The sequence below is a fragment of the Rhododendron vialii genome, chromosome 13a, assembly GCF_030253575.1.
Source record: "Rhododendron vialii isolate Sample 1 chromosome 13a, ASM3025357v1".
Taxonomy (NCBI): Eukaryota; Viridiplantae; Streptophyta; class Magnoliopsida; order Ericales; family Ericaceae; genus Rhododendron; species Rhododendron vialii.
Genome location: NC_080569.1, coordinates 14,794,537 through 14,809,052, shown reverse-complemented (window position 1 = coordinate 14,809,052; position 14,516 = coordinate 14,794,537). Strand labels below are relative to the sequence as shown.

At 36.2% G+C, this 14,516-nt stretch overlaps 1 protein-coding gene and 1 long non-coding RNA gene across 10 annotated transcripts in view; one reads left to right on the top strand and one right to left on the bottom strand.

The window, feature by feature from the left end:
- LOC131315192 (187-kDa microtubule-associated protein AIR9) overlaps nucleotides 1-3,302 on the top strand; it is a 33,146-nt gene extending 29,844 nt beyond the window's left edge. For all 9 annotated transcript variants that reach the window (XM_058344303.1, XM_058344306.1, XM_058344310.1 and 6 more), the window contains exons 35-38: nucleotides 590-648; nucleotides 1,560-1,592; nucleotides 1,701-1,832; nucleotides 2,841-3,302. In XM_058344303.1, coding sequence (XP_058200286.1) covers nucleotides 590-648; nucleotides 1,560-1,592; nucleotides 1,701-1,832; nucleotides 2,841-3,017 — 401 coding nt within the window. In that variant the 3' untranslated portion in view covers nucleotides 3,018-3,302. The remainder of the gene's footprint in view (nucleotides 1-589; nucleotides 649-1,559; nucleotides 1,593-1,700; nucleotides 1,833-2,840) is intronic.
- An 8,938-nt stretch (nucleotides 3,303-12,240) lies between these two features.
- On the bottom strand, nucleotides 12,241-14,428 carry LOC131313673 (uncharacterized). Its single transcript, XR_009196268.1, has 2 exons — nucleotides 14,352-14,428; nucleotides 12,241-12,603 (listed from the first exon to the last, which is right to left on the bottom strand). It is a non-coding gene; the product is annotated as an uncharacterized LOC131313673 (long non-coding RNA).
- Between the last annotated feature and the right edge of the window lie 88 nt (nucleotides 14,429-14,516).

Below are 14,516 nucleotides of genomic sequence, written 5' to 3'. Positions count from 1 at the left end.
TGGGACGGGTTGTTACAATCTCCCCAACTTTATAGTCTCGTGCCCTCGCGAGGGGTTGAGCACTATAATCACCATTATAAATCAAACCAACAACCAAATCAAACCAAACTCCATGGGCCCACACGGTCGTGTACATGGATGGCTTTGATACCACCTGTAACGCCCCGAGCAGACCACTGGCCCAGTACCCTGATTTTGATCCACACGCCACACCACATGGCCCAAAAGCTTAAGCACAAGGTACTAGTAGTAGCCCACAAGGTTTGTTATATGCCCAAGATCATCCATGTAGACTTCCGATGTGGGACGGGGTGTTACAAACCGAGCATAAAACAAAGGGACTTCGCAGGGGCATCATGGATCATCTGAGAATGTATGGGCAAACAAATCCGTGTCACAGATAAACAAAACTTGATGTGAGAGTGGGTTCATTTCTGTGTTATGGTGTTTATATATCCTATTCCTTGTGTCTTTCTCATACTACGATGCAATGCTACCTAGTTGTTTTGGTTTTTGCTGAAATAGTTGATCTTGCTTCATACTTTTTTCTCCTCTTTTGCATCTAATTTGGTATTTGATTACATTGTAGAGCCTGATATTCTTAAAGAAGTGAAGCAAAAGCTTGATCTTGGATCTGTGAAGTTCGAGGTATGATGGCATTTGTTATTTAAAATCTGTTTCGGGTTGCTTTCTAAGATTCAACCTTGATATTAGTTTTTTCTTCTCTTTCGGTTTTCTTGTAAATGGTATGAAAATTCAGATTGCTCCATGGATTGATATATCTTTACCATTTCTTTAGATTTGTTACATGTGCAATAAAATTAAAAACTCCACAGATATTTACTCATTCTGTTGGGGTAATCAATTCCAATCATATTTGCAATTTCAGATTTAATTGCAATCCCTCAATAGTAGTGTCGTATGTACCTTTAGCCATAGTTGAGTAAGATTATTTCCTATCAGTTGAACCGGGGTCTCTAATTTCGTGTTAGTTGTGTGTTAGCTTTTGTAGCATCCCACGCCAATCACTGGTCCAATAACTTATTGAAGCCTAACCACATGGCCCAAAATGCTTAAACCCAAGTTAGTAGTAGCTTACCCGATTCCTTATGTACTCAGGATCACCCATATAGACTTTCAATGTAGGACGGGGTGTTACAACTTTTGTGTTATGTCCCTAAATTGTTTAATATGAGCAGTAGTGAATGAGGGAGAAAGTTCTGTCTTCTTCGACTGGAAATGTCCACCAGAGTGCCCCAAAATTCACCAGTTTTGTCGTAAGGAAAAAATGTGAATATCTCAATACGCATCTGTTTCTGAATTTTGAGCGGACAAAATTTCCTGAATTTGCATTGAAGATGCTCTGGTATCTTTGGTGCTCTTAATTAATTAGGAGTTGGGTGTAATTTTTTGAAGAATACATGTTAATCTCCTTACGAACCATCTTAGTTGGGTTACTTATCTTTAGAGAAAAAAGAACTTCAATCTCCTAATTTAATTCTGTAGAACAAATGAAATTTAATTATCCAGGATGAGCTCACGCTCTGCATTTTGAACAGGCATTGTGTGACAAGGACAGATCTCCGAAAAAGGTATGTTCTGGTCCAGCTTCTGTTTCCTGTTTTTAGTTTTTCCATTTTACAATCTCGAAATGGTAGAAAAATGCTCTCTTAGTGGCTTCATCTTTACTGATAATCCAGGTTCCAGGATTGGGTAGTCTTGAGAGAAGAATTCTGGAGGTTAATAGAAAGAGAATCAAGGTTGTGAAGCCTGGTTCGAAAACTTCTTTTCCCACCACTGAAATACGTGGAACCTATGCTCCTCCATTCCATGTAAGTCTTTTTTTAGAATTCAATATGGTTTCTAAATCTCATTTCATAGGGTGCAAAGTTTTTATTTTGTTTTCCCAGTTCTAAGCATCTGCGTGTAGCTGTAAGCAGTTTAAATATAAACAGAAAATTTTCTTTTAGAAGTTGCATGTTCCACAGGGAGGCCATTCCATGCAGTGAATTGATTTTCCTTTGGGACACAAGTTTTAGTTCAAAACCATTTCTCGATTCCTTAATTGCTTGCTTTACCTGAAGAGATCTGCTGTCCAACCTTAAGAACTCTGATAAAAAACCCCCCCTTAAGAACTCCTAATTTGTTCTGCTTCATAGTTTGTTTTGGTAGTCTTGTATTGTTACGATGCAGAATGGTGTGTGATTAGGTGTTGTACTTGAGGTGGGTGCTTTTGTGGGAAAGGGTTAAGTCCTGATATACTGGCGATTTGAACTACTGACTCATAAAAGGAAAGTTAAAAAAATTGAAGATAGATGAGATTGTGCAGACTGCTAGTGGCTCTCAGTTGCCAACCTGAAACCATGTTTTTTAAGGCACAAGAATCAACCAATTTTGATGGGTTTTTTTTTAATGCCTTGGCATTTTGTTGTAGTAATAGTAAATAACTAAAAATAGTTATCCTAGTGCCAGGGAGATCTTGTAGACATCTCCTTTTCGTTTGATATGCATTTTTTGGATGAGGGGGAAAAGGGCTAGTGAATGCGGAGGTAAGTACCGCCAAACGAATCTAATGCGAATCCACTGTAATATTAGCAGAAAGACTTGCCAAATCCTGGAATAAAGCATCACATTATCATGGCCCCAATTTACAAGGAGATCTTCTACCGTGTTAGCTTTTCGGAAACAATGAGCTATAATGAATTAAGCACCCTGAATCAAAATGCTTAGCAGTAGAAACATACATACCCTTAATGGTTGGCATTTCATAATTATGTGTGCTAAATCTCATGTAAGTTTTGTTTTTACTTGAAAATGATTTTGGACACGATATTGTCCAGGTGGAGCTTTTCCGAAACGACCAACACCGAATAAGGATAGTAGTCGACAGTGAGAATGAAGTAGACTTGCTGGTGCAGACCCGTCATCTGAGAGATGTTGTGGTGCTTGTGATTCGAGGCCTTGCTCAGCGGTTCAACAGCACTTCCCTCAACACTCTTCTCAAAATTGAGAATTAAATCGATGTATATATTTGTAAAATGAGTCCATATTTGCTTCTCTCCCTCTCTCTCTCTGTATTTTTCCCTTTTACCTCCCCTTTCACTGTCTTGTTTGGGTTTTCCAGAGATTCTCGTTGACGAAACAACCATGTGTATATTTATTTGTAATGTCTAAGAACCAGTGCAGCATCTGAGGGACTTGGGATGTTACAGTTAAGGGTATATTACTATTACCCAAATATACTATTGTTCGCAAAAGTCAGTTTTGATGAAATGCTGATGATTTATATGGATTTGTTTTCACGACGTGATTGTTGATATTGAATTGAAATTTCTGGTTGGACTTTTATATCCCACCCTGCAATTTTTGCTTACCTTCAAAATCAGTGAAAATGGGAACTTTCACATCCCTATCACCTGTAAGTGTCAATGTTTGTCTGTTGAAGTCTCTTGGCAGGATCTACATCCTTGATAGTAATAGGTTAAAAAGTTAATGCTTATATTTGGGAAAAAGATACTCCCTCCGTCCCTTTTTAAGTGTTCTATTTCGTAACTCTAACTTATTAAAAAGACATCATCATTACACTTTTCACATCAATTTTTTCCTTCATTTTTTTTACTTATCTATCATCATTATACTTTTTCTCACTAACTTTTCAAAATAAAATATACTTTTAGGGACAAAATAGACAATACACCAACTTTTATCCTCCTAACTTTATAAAATGGACACTTATTAAGGGACAGTCCAAAATAGAATACTGGACACAAAAAAGGGACGGAGGGAGTAGTGCTTTTTTTTTTACTTCCTTCGTTCCTTTTTTTAAGGCCCCGTTCCAAAACACTTTTTTTAAAAATAAATATTTATTTCACATTTTCAAGTTCAAAAATAATGTAAATAAAAAAATTTTTTTTTTGATTTTTTTGCACCATTTAAAAGATTTTGATGAGATCTATCAAACAAGATTTATATTGTTAGAAAAATTATTTGTGTAAACACATTATTTTTGAGTTTAAAATACCTTCTTAAAAAAAAAAAAAAGGTTCTGGAACACAATCTAATAAGAGTCACTTTGTAAATTTTTATGGAAGTATTATCATTACACTATAAAAGTAATAACTTTTCTTACTTACCGAGTATGGAGACATTATCATTACGGCAATGGCTATGATGCTTTTAATTGTTCCTAACCATTGGATTGTGTGAGTTCATCTCTAACATTGATTGTCAAAATATTTTAGTAACAAGTGTAGTAGTATAGCCATACAATGTAGTAAGTACAATGTCACCTTATAAATAATATGTAAATCCTAATTGCGTGATAAGTAATATTGTGAATTTTTGGCGGAAAAATAGTAAAACTATCTCGTTTTTGGTGAAACCACCTTATAAAATGGTTCCAAAATGAAATACTGAATTCTAAAAAAAGGACGGAAGAAGTACAACCGAAGAATTTGTTCAAGTATTTTGCAGTTTGATTATATTTATGTTTTTGAGAGGTTTCTGTTCTCCTTCATGATGGAGGTGTGAGCAACACTTGTAGGCTGAGCGGTTAGCACAGTCCAAATTAGGAGTAAGTTAAAATCGTGGCTATGGAGTCTTGTCAGCGGTCACAAAGTGGTTCTTGTCTTGTCTCAATAAAGGGGACTTAAAATTTTGCAACCATTGTGGGAAATACAAATAAACAAAAGCTTGAGCGCAACACCGGGATTAAACTTAAATTGGAGAAACTAAAACTTGTGGAAACAGCGAATTTAGAAGGAACTGTGCTATACACACAGATAAACAGGTAACAGATCTTGCACAGATTTTTGTGCGGGGCCCACTGCGGGTCTCACACAAATAATCCGACCCGTTCATTAAATGTAAAACATTTTTCTTAGGGTCCTTGTGAAAAATCAGCTCATTTCGATACCTATAAATATTTGATCCAATCACCAAACTTTTCATTTGATTTTCAGAATAATGAAATGTTAATTTATTGGATCAAGTACCTATAAGTCTCGGATTGAGCTAATTTTTCGTAAGGGCACTTGAAAAAATATTTTACATTTAATGAACGACTCGGATTGTTTGTATGAGATCCGTAATGGACTCCACACAAAAATCTATGCGGGATCTGTGTACAACAAGTCTGTGTCAACAGACTTATTGTTTAGAAGTGGACATGGAAAGGAAAAGATAAATTGGTAGGCCAATCTAGGCTTAGAGTATCCACAATGGCCTAACCAAAATTAAAAAGTGGTTAAGGTTAACAATATTTGTTTAAAGTAGTGTTCACATTGAAATAATCAAACTTAACACTCTCTTAGGCCATTCACAGTGGTATAATAAAAAATGAATAACCAAAAGTTGACATATCAGCTTTTGATTATTCATTTAAGAGGTTATTAAGCTTAACAATGTTGAGGTTCACAATGGTCACTTCTAGTTCATAACCAAAATAAGGGATTCACTACAATTTCCCCCCCTCCCCCTATTTTCCGCCATTCATTTCTCTCCATTACGTTTCATAAGTTCAAGTATGAGCATTGTTCGCTGATTTTAAAGCACAGTTCGAAGTAGAACAATCAAGTTCTTATTTGAAACACAACCAAGACATCCAAAAAATCATCAAACCCACATAGTCAAGCCATTGGTTTGGATAACATGGGCAGTCCACCATTATCTACTCTATCACCATGCACCAAGTTCAATTCCCCTTGGCGAGATTGTTTTTCAGGATGATGCACACAACCAAATCCGACCAGAAGGAAGACAAAAAATCAAAGCAAAAAAAACAAAAAGAGAATGAAGGGAAGGATGATGAGTCAATATTGTACTTGAAAAGCAATGAACACTTAAAGATGTTGCATTGATCAAGAGGGAAAAGTGAGAGGCCAAGAAGAGTTTTGATTATTGAAAAAGGTTGCTAGTTTTGGTTATTCAAAACCCAAAATCTGATTATTTCTAAGGATGTTGCTAAGTTTGATTATACCATTGTGAGCACTCTTTTGCACAAACATTGTTAACTTTAACAACAATTGACTTTTGATTATACCACTGTGGATGGCCTTAGCCACTAACCAAATTTTAGCGAGTAAATAATCAAAACTGGCAACTTTTCACTAATAACTTAATTTAGTGGACCTCACATCTCCTAATCAAGCACACCTATCAGTATACAAAAATCTTCTCTCTTCCCTTCTCTCTCTTTCTCTCTCTCTCTCTCTATATATACACACACACACACACCTTTTTCAACAATGTTTTTAAAAAACAGTTTCAAAAACCCTTTTTTGCAAAACTGTTTTTGAAAATTATTTTTTCAAACAAAAATTCAAAAAATTATTTTAGTTTCAAATTTTTTTCAAAAACTGTTTTCTATTTAGGAAAACAATTTTCCTTCAAACATGAAATTTTTTCCTTTCAAAAGTTGATTTCGAAAAACAGTTTTTTCAAAAATTGTGTTTGGAAGACTATTTTCTATTACTGATAAGCAATTTTTATTGGCTTGCAAACTGTAACGACCCGGATTTTCGATCCAATTTTTTTTTAATACAAGTTTATATTGTTAAATTTTTAATTCAATAATTAATTAGATTGAATAATTAAAAAATATTATTTTGTGTATAATTGATATTATTTGCACTATTGAATAAGATATGTATTTAAACTTTAGATATACAGGGAATCAGTGATTCATATTCATCTCTTATCTTTCCTATCTAAACCCTAAGTAGAACTCTATTCAAACTAATTCTCCACTTCTCTCTCTCATCCTGTACATAAAAGCGTCCAGATACATTCTCACAATGTATATACATGCGTCCACATACATTAAAATTTAAAACCCCCCCAAATGTGGCACTTGTCCCCCATCTTTTTATCATTATCAGTATCCCTCTCCTTCCTCATTCCACCACTTCTACACTTATCCTCTCACCTTCTCACTACCTTATTCTCTCTCATTATACATACCCACATAAATTCGAAAATTGAACACCAGTATATTATTTTACCCCCAATTCTATTGTTGAGTCTAGAAGAGAGAGAGAGAGAGAGTTGTGGCCATAGGTGTGTGCACACCGTGAGTTTCGTGGGCACACCGCTGCTGCGGACCCTATCAGAGTGCCGCCGGACGCTGCCCCGAGATTTCAAAACCACCATGGCGATCTACGGACACCGTACAACACTTATCCGAACTTAGAATCGCGTTTGAGGTAGTTTTCCAGAAACTCGAAACCTTAATCTGCATTTTAATGGAGTTTAGACTTAGATTTAAAGTTTATTGAAGATGATGATCTGCTGTTAAATTGTTAGTTTATTTTTAGTCCTGTTTATATTAAAATTCAGTTCGGTTGTGCTAGAATGATTAGTGTTATACCCTGTGAAGATTTATGATCGTTTAACAAGTGTTTGATTGTGAAATTATTATTGATGATGCATTATTGATTTGTATTTGGGTGGACGTTTACGTGTTTAATAAATTATTGGGGTAGATAAATATTTTTGAAATATTCACAAGAATATTTTACTAGTAAAAATTATTTAGATTGTAAACAAGAAATATTTTAGATTATATATTAGTTAATCTTTAACTCTAATAAATATTGACTTGAATAGCCTCTCATAATTTTGTTGTTATAAAAATTTCATATTAATATTTAATATAGTTAGTAAATACTAAATTTTGCAATAAGTATTTTTTTCAATAAAAAAAAATTAGTTTGTAAAATCTATAAATAGTATGAGAGTTAAAGAAAATGTATAAATAGTAAAAATGTTTTATAAAATTTCTAAATGAGAGAAATAGACTTAATTTTAAGTGCAGTAATTAATTGTTTGACTGAATATTATTTTGTTACTCGCATGATAAATTCTATGACATGATTAATTTTATCGCATGGTTATGTGTTGTTAGTACTTTTAGTTGAAATGTTGAACCGTGTGATATTTTGTTGTGGCTGTAGATTGGACAAATAGGTTCCCTGGGTGGTTACGAGTAGTGACTCATGTAGACGATGTTAAGTAAATGGAAATTGATAAAGTGTTGGAAGTGTGATTGTGTGGATTGTGATTTGAGCCATGGTGATGGCAAGGGTAACCTATGGGGCCCTGTGTTGAAATGGGTTACCTGAGGGGCCCGGTGTTGTGACACTAACATATGATACGTCATGGAAAGTTTCTCTTCGAGGAAGAGAATGGGTCCCATGAGACGGTTATAGTTAGTGAGACGTTAATGTATGATATGTCATGGGAAGTTTCTCTTGGAGAAAGAGAATGGGTCCCATGAGACGGTTATAGTTAGCGTGGGGTAGTGGATGTCCGACCCTAATGTACGATACGTCATGGGATGACTCAATCCTCCTGTTATGGTCTTAAGTGAGAACATACTCGGTACATAACTTAGATGTGCTCACCTAGGACCCTGGTGCAGGACAAGCAAGAGGAAGGGTGGACCCATGAGACGATTGTAGTTAGTGGATGTGGGAGGAAAGGATCTCGCGGAGAGAATCCTTAGATTACATGTAAGATGATGGATAGTAAAGAAAAAGACGATGTGTTATTATTTTGTATCTTCGGTGTATTATGAATTATTATATTGTTGATCTGCATATTGTGGTATTGGGTTTTAAGATTTCTACTTAGTGAATTATCACTCAGGATACGTTTGTATCCTGGCAAATCGTTTGCTTCGGCGTTCAATTTGCCAGAGTGTGCAGGATTCCACAGTGGAGCAGTTGATACAGGTGGGACCCCTGGAACGGAGTCTTGGCCAACGTTGCTTGGAATTCGTGTCAAAATTAGAGTCGCTCTGGAGTTGCTTTTATTAAGTAAATGTACATAGATTTTTGTATTATTTTGAAATTGTAATTTTTGTATAAGGATAAACAGGGGCCTAATAGTTTGTAAAATTTAGTGTATTTTTGAGTTAATACTTCCGAAATTCCTTGAAAAATCGGGGCGTTACAGAAACTATTTTCAAAACAACTCTTTTCTACCAAAAAAACATTTGGGCTGCAAACATTATTTCAAGGGTCACAATAAAACCTTGGGAAAATGACGGCCTAGGACGTGTTTTGATAATTAATACTTGTCAAGGACAAGCTAAGAACATTTGTTAATGCTGAAAATGTCCTTGGCGGGTATTAATTATTAAAACACGTCATTGGCCGTCATTTTCCCTAAAACCTTTGTTGTGGTGATAATCTTAGGACCTATTTGATTGGAAAACAGTCCAAAATTGATGAAATAGAAATAGAAATAAGCTTCACTTCGAAGAGGAAACCAGGAGTACGAAAATGCCCCTAGAAAAATAATGGAATTGCCTGGCAAATGGAGTAGGGTGTTAGAAATTTTCTTTTTTGCATTTTTAATGGAACGAAGTGTTGTAGGTAGCTCTCTATAGCACGAGCGCCACCTTAAAAAACAAAGTCACTTTTACGTATTACTGAGATAAAATGGATACAACCATATACGTCTATTAATAGGCCATATCCAATCCGAATCTGACCCGAAAGAATTAAAATCCGATTACAGATAATCAATGTAATTATCCGTTTGTCAGATCCTGAAGAATATCCTATCCCCGCCTAGTACCAAAAATGCAGATTGGCTGCTATGCATAAAAAATAAAAATAAAGAATTGGTTCAAGGTCCATTATAGTGTTTTGAATCAAGCCCAGTTAGGATCATATATATATATATACATAGTCATTTTCAAATAAGGAGATTAAAATAAGGACCTCTCCATTTCTCCCATTTTCCATTCGAATTACGATGATCCGAGCCGCTCAATGTGTTCAGAACGTGATTTTAATAGTACTCTCAGGGAATCAGCAAAAAAATTGACCAAGAAGGGCTTCATTCGATCAGTTTTTATTTGAACTGTTCGATAAAAAACAAACAAAAACTTCTCGGATGAAGCCTTTCCGGTCATTTTTTTTTGCTGATTTCTCGCGGGTACCCTTAAAATCACATCGTGTCCATTTGTTGTAGTTTCCAATGCCCAAGGTCCACTATTTATTTTCAATGGGACAAAAATAGTCTCACTTGCAGAATACACATCTTCTCATTGTCATCTTCATTGTCAAAACCTGAATGCCACGATCCACCAACGGCCACAATCACCGCACCACCACCACCATGCCGCCAACCTCTCCTGCCCTTCCTCGCCTGGCCGGGCCCAGTCACCCGGCGCAGTAAAAAAACTGCCGAAAAAATCACTTTTACCCCACGACATCCCACTTTCTCTCTCTACAAATTAGGCCATCACCGGTGATGATGCACGATAGCCGGCAATGGCGAGAGACCATCATCGTGTCTCCCTCTCTCCCCTCGATCTAGATCCGGAAATCTCAGCCTCCATGGCGACAACTGTCAACGGGGAAACTCTCATCTGCATCAATGAGCTCCTTAGAGTCGTTGCCGGAAAGTTGCAGTCGCCGGTAGGGGAGGAGGAGGTACGAAGTCCATGGAGAGAGAGAGAAGTTCCCTTTTGGGAGCTATGGAGTTCACTAGTTTACTAAAGAACTTTGCACACCATGTGTTCGTCGAAACTCCTAATAGAAGAACCAATATACAAAAGAGGACTAGTTGATCTGACTGATCCAAACCTCCTTGTATATAGTTGCTTGGTGATGATACTAGTCATTTATTTTTGTGCATTTATAAAAAAATCACCAACTATTCGGCTTCAATATTCATGTCTTAAAACCTCGTGAATTCTCACTAGAATAATTCTATTATAGTTTGATACCATTTTGTAGTTGATAGCTGAATACAAAGCTTGAAATCTCATGAATATTCAGTTCATAACCATTTCTATGCATGTATGCTTTCTACTATTGTTATTGAAAGTAGTGATACCTAACTAGTTTTTTTTTTTGCCACGGCGATATACATCAGCGGAGGTTAGTGGGGGTATTAGAGTTAGCACGGGGAGACCAGAAGCTATCCATAGCCCTGGTCCCCAAAAGGGCCTGCCCTCTGTGGGGCTCGAACCCAAGATCTTCCACAAAGGAGAGGCAATGACTGACCAACTGCACTAAGCAGTGGTTGTCAGATACCTAACTAGTTTGGATACCGAAAATTACTGAACATCCACCGGATTTGGACACCGAAAACTTTACAAAAATCGGCACTATGAAACCTAGTGAACATTCTCTAGATTTGAGCAAAAATAATACTTTTCAAAAAAATAACTAGTGATAGTTCACTAGATAATATTTCGTGGGCATTCACAAGGTATTTTGGAAACTACACTTGTTATAAAAACTAGTTATCATCCTCTAGATTTGAGCATAAAACACTTTTTAAAAAACTAGTGAAACTTCACTAACTAGTGAACATTACAAAAAAAACACTAGATTTGAAAACTAGTGAACATTCTCTAGATTTGAGCAAAAAACACTTTTCAAAAAAACTAATGACAGTTTAGATAATATCTCCAGTTTAGATAATATCTCGTGGGCATTCACAAGGTATTTTGGAAAGTAACACTTGTTATAAAAACTAGTGAGCATCCTCTAGATTTGACCATAAAACACTTTTTAAAAAACTAGTGAAACTTTACGAACTTTTAATTTGCATTTTTTTGATATTGAAGGGTGTCATGGATCACAATCTCACTACTTTTGTTTATTAAAACTAGTGAGGTATCACTACTTTTGTGAGGTGTACTTATATATTAAAACTAGTGAGGGTTCACTACTTTTATTTTTACAAAAATTGCATAAACCTACTATACTAATCAACAAAAACTAACTCATTCCAATATCTGTATGTGTAAGCTATTTTTGGCTATGGATGAAAGTTAGTGTTCTAACTTTTAGCTTTGCTTTTGAAACTTAGTGAATACTCACTAGAAAAAAAAACCTCCGTAGTTCTCGTATGAAAGTTAGTGAATATGCACGAGGTTATATTTAGTGAACATTTAATAACTTTTTGAGACAGTGTGCTCTGCTATTTACACACCCAAAAAAAAAAAAAAGTGGTATGTTTTTAATAAGTGAATGAGTACTTTTTCCTTTTTAATGGGAAGACTATTAGTATATTGTTTTTATACGGTTATTTGTCTTAATAATAAGTTCATTAGATAAGTTTATTAAGCTAATGTCTCGATCAGTTAGAGGGATCGAACATCCCCCAATTTTGAATTTTTTTTCATCCCTAGAACAGGTCTTGATGATGTTGCGAATGGCCCAATCACTCTTCCGAATCTTGTTGTACCGGACCTTCTTTGATATAAAGGCATCGAAGAGCAACCAAAATGGTGTCTTCTTCAATGCTTCAATTTGTCCAGTTAAGAATGTCTTCTTATCAATCAACTCGAAGAAGGGTCGATGGTTTGATCGATATTGGAAGTATTTTGTTGGAGCTTTTGCACGTTTTTTCTTTTGAGGGCTTTTGGTGGTTTGTATAAGTCTCTTCTTTGTAGGCCCTTTTTGTGCACCTCTCTTCTGTGGAGGAGTTTTTGGAGGAGGGCTTTTCTTCGCAACTCTACTCTTTGAGGATGTTTCCTCAATTGGGCTGTCCTCTTCTGCCATTGTTTTGCTCGATCTTTGTCTAAACTCGTACCTTAAAGGTTCACTAGGTTGACTTGATTGTGTTTCCACCATTCTGCAATTAGAACACTTAGTATATTTTGAACAACAGAACTAACAAACTAATTGATGAGTTAACAACAAAATCTGCACAAAAGGAATAAGTGAATGCTCACTTATTAGGGGCTGTTTGATAAAATTATAACTGAAAGCTGAAAAATTAAGTACTGAAAGCTAAAATTTTTAAGCTGAAAAGCTGTTTGATAAATATATTAAGTACTAAATTAAAAAAATGATGAATTAATTTTGTTCCAATTCTTTTTTAATTTACTAACAGTCATAATATACTTATGATAATGGTGGAGGAGTGGTGGAGGTGGTGGTGGTGGAGGTGGTGGAGTGGTGGTGGCGGAGGTGGTAGAGTGGTGGTGGTGTGGTGGAGTGGTACGTGGGAGTGGTGGTGGTGGTGGTGTGGTGTGGTGTGGTGGAGTGGTACGTGGGAGTGGTGGTGGTGTGGTGTGGTGTGGTGGAGTGGTACGTGGGAGTGGTGGTGGTGGTGTAGTGGCGATGGTGGTGGTGGTGGTGGTGTGGTGTGGTGTGGTGGAGTGGTACGTGGGAGTGGTGGTGGTGGTGTAGTGGCGATGGTGGTGGAGTGGTGGTGGTGGTGGTGGAGTGGTGTAGGTGGTGGAAGTGATGTAGTGGTGGTGGTGGTAGGAGCGGTGGTGGTGTAGTGATGATAGTTGTGGTGGAAGTGGTGGTGGTGGTGGTGGAGGTGGTGGTATGATTGTTGAGTGTAAGTACACAAAAATTCAGCCAGAATTAAGTAGCTCAAAGCTACTTAATTTTTTTCAACTTTTTAGCCTATATTTTAAGTGGTACTTAATTTGTTAAGCAATATAAAATGTAGTTATCAAATCTACTGAATCACTTATTATTTAATTGATTCAGTTTTAAGTGCTGAATTTAAGTTATCAAACAAGTAAGTTTCATGCATTCCCCAAAACAGCTTATGCATATCAATAAAAGTAGCCAAAAATCCATACAAGTTTGAAGATTCTGGTTTGTCCTAATTATCAGCTATGGTACCATTACGTGTTTTCTCAAACAGGACATAAACCTTTTACCAAGTGTCGTTTGAACAAATCTAGTGAGCAGCCACTAAATAACAAACTAATTGATGATGAGTTAACAACAAAATCTGCACTAAAGGAATTAGTGAATGCTCACTAAGTTTCATGCATTCCCCAAAAACAGCTTTAAACATACCAATAAAAGCAGCCAAAAATCCATACAAGTTTGAAGTGGTACCATTACGCGTTTTCTCAAACAGGACATAAACCTATTACCAAGTGTCGTTTCACTAGTTTTTTGTTTTTTGAAAAGTGCCGTTTTTTGTAAATCCAAATCCAGTGGATGTTCACAATCATTACTCTAACTCACGAGGTTACATCTAGTGAAGTGTCACTAGTTTTTTGCAAAATTCTTCTATTAGGAATTTCGACAAACACATGGTGTACAAAGTTAGTGAGCGACTCTAAACTTCATAAAACTATTTCGAACAAAGCCACAAAAGCTATTTCGAACTATAGAACAAATCTAGTGACCAGTCACTAAATATTTTGAAACCCTACACAATTCGAACCTACAAATCTAGTGAGCAGTCACTAGATATGCATCCATGAATTATCAAACCAGATTTCCAAGAAAAAACAAAAACGAAACTTATATTTTGACAAGATTTGGAAATCCTATGCACACTTTACTTGTGCATGTGTGTGTGCGTAATTAGTAATACAGACCGAGATCTGATTAGGGAGGGTTTACCTGAAAACAAGAAGCCCTGGAAAACCAATTTTAGGGAAGTGTAACAGTAGAGAGAGAATGGTAGATACGGAGTAGTCAGAGTAGTCGTGAGTAGTCGGAGGAGTCGCATCTTCTCCGATTGATCGGTTTGAGAAGAGTAGCGTCCCTCCTACAGAGTAAACGGGT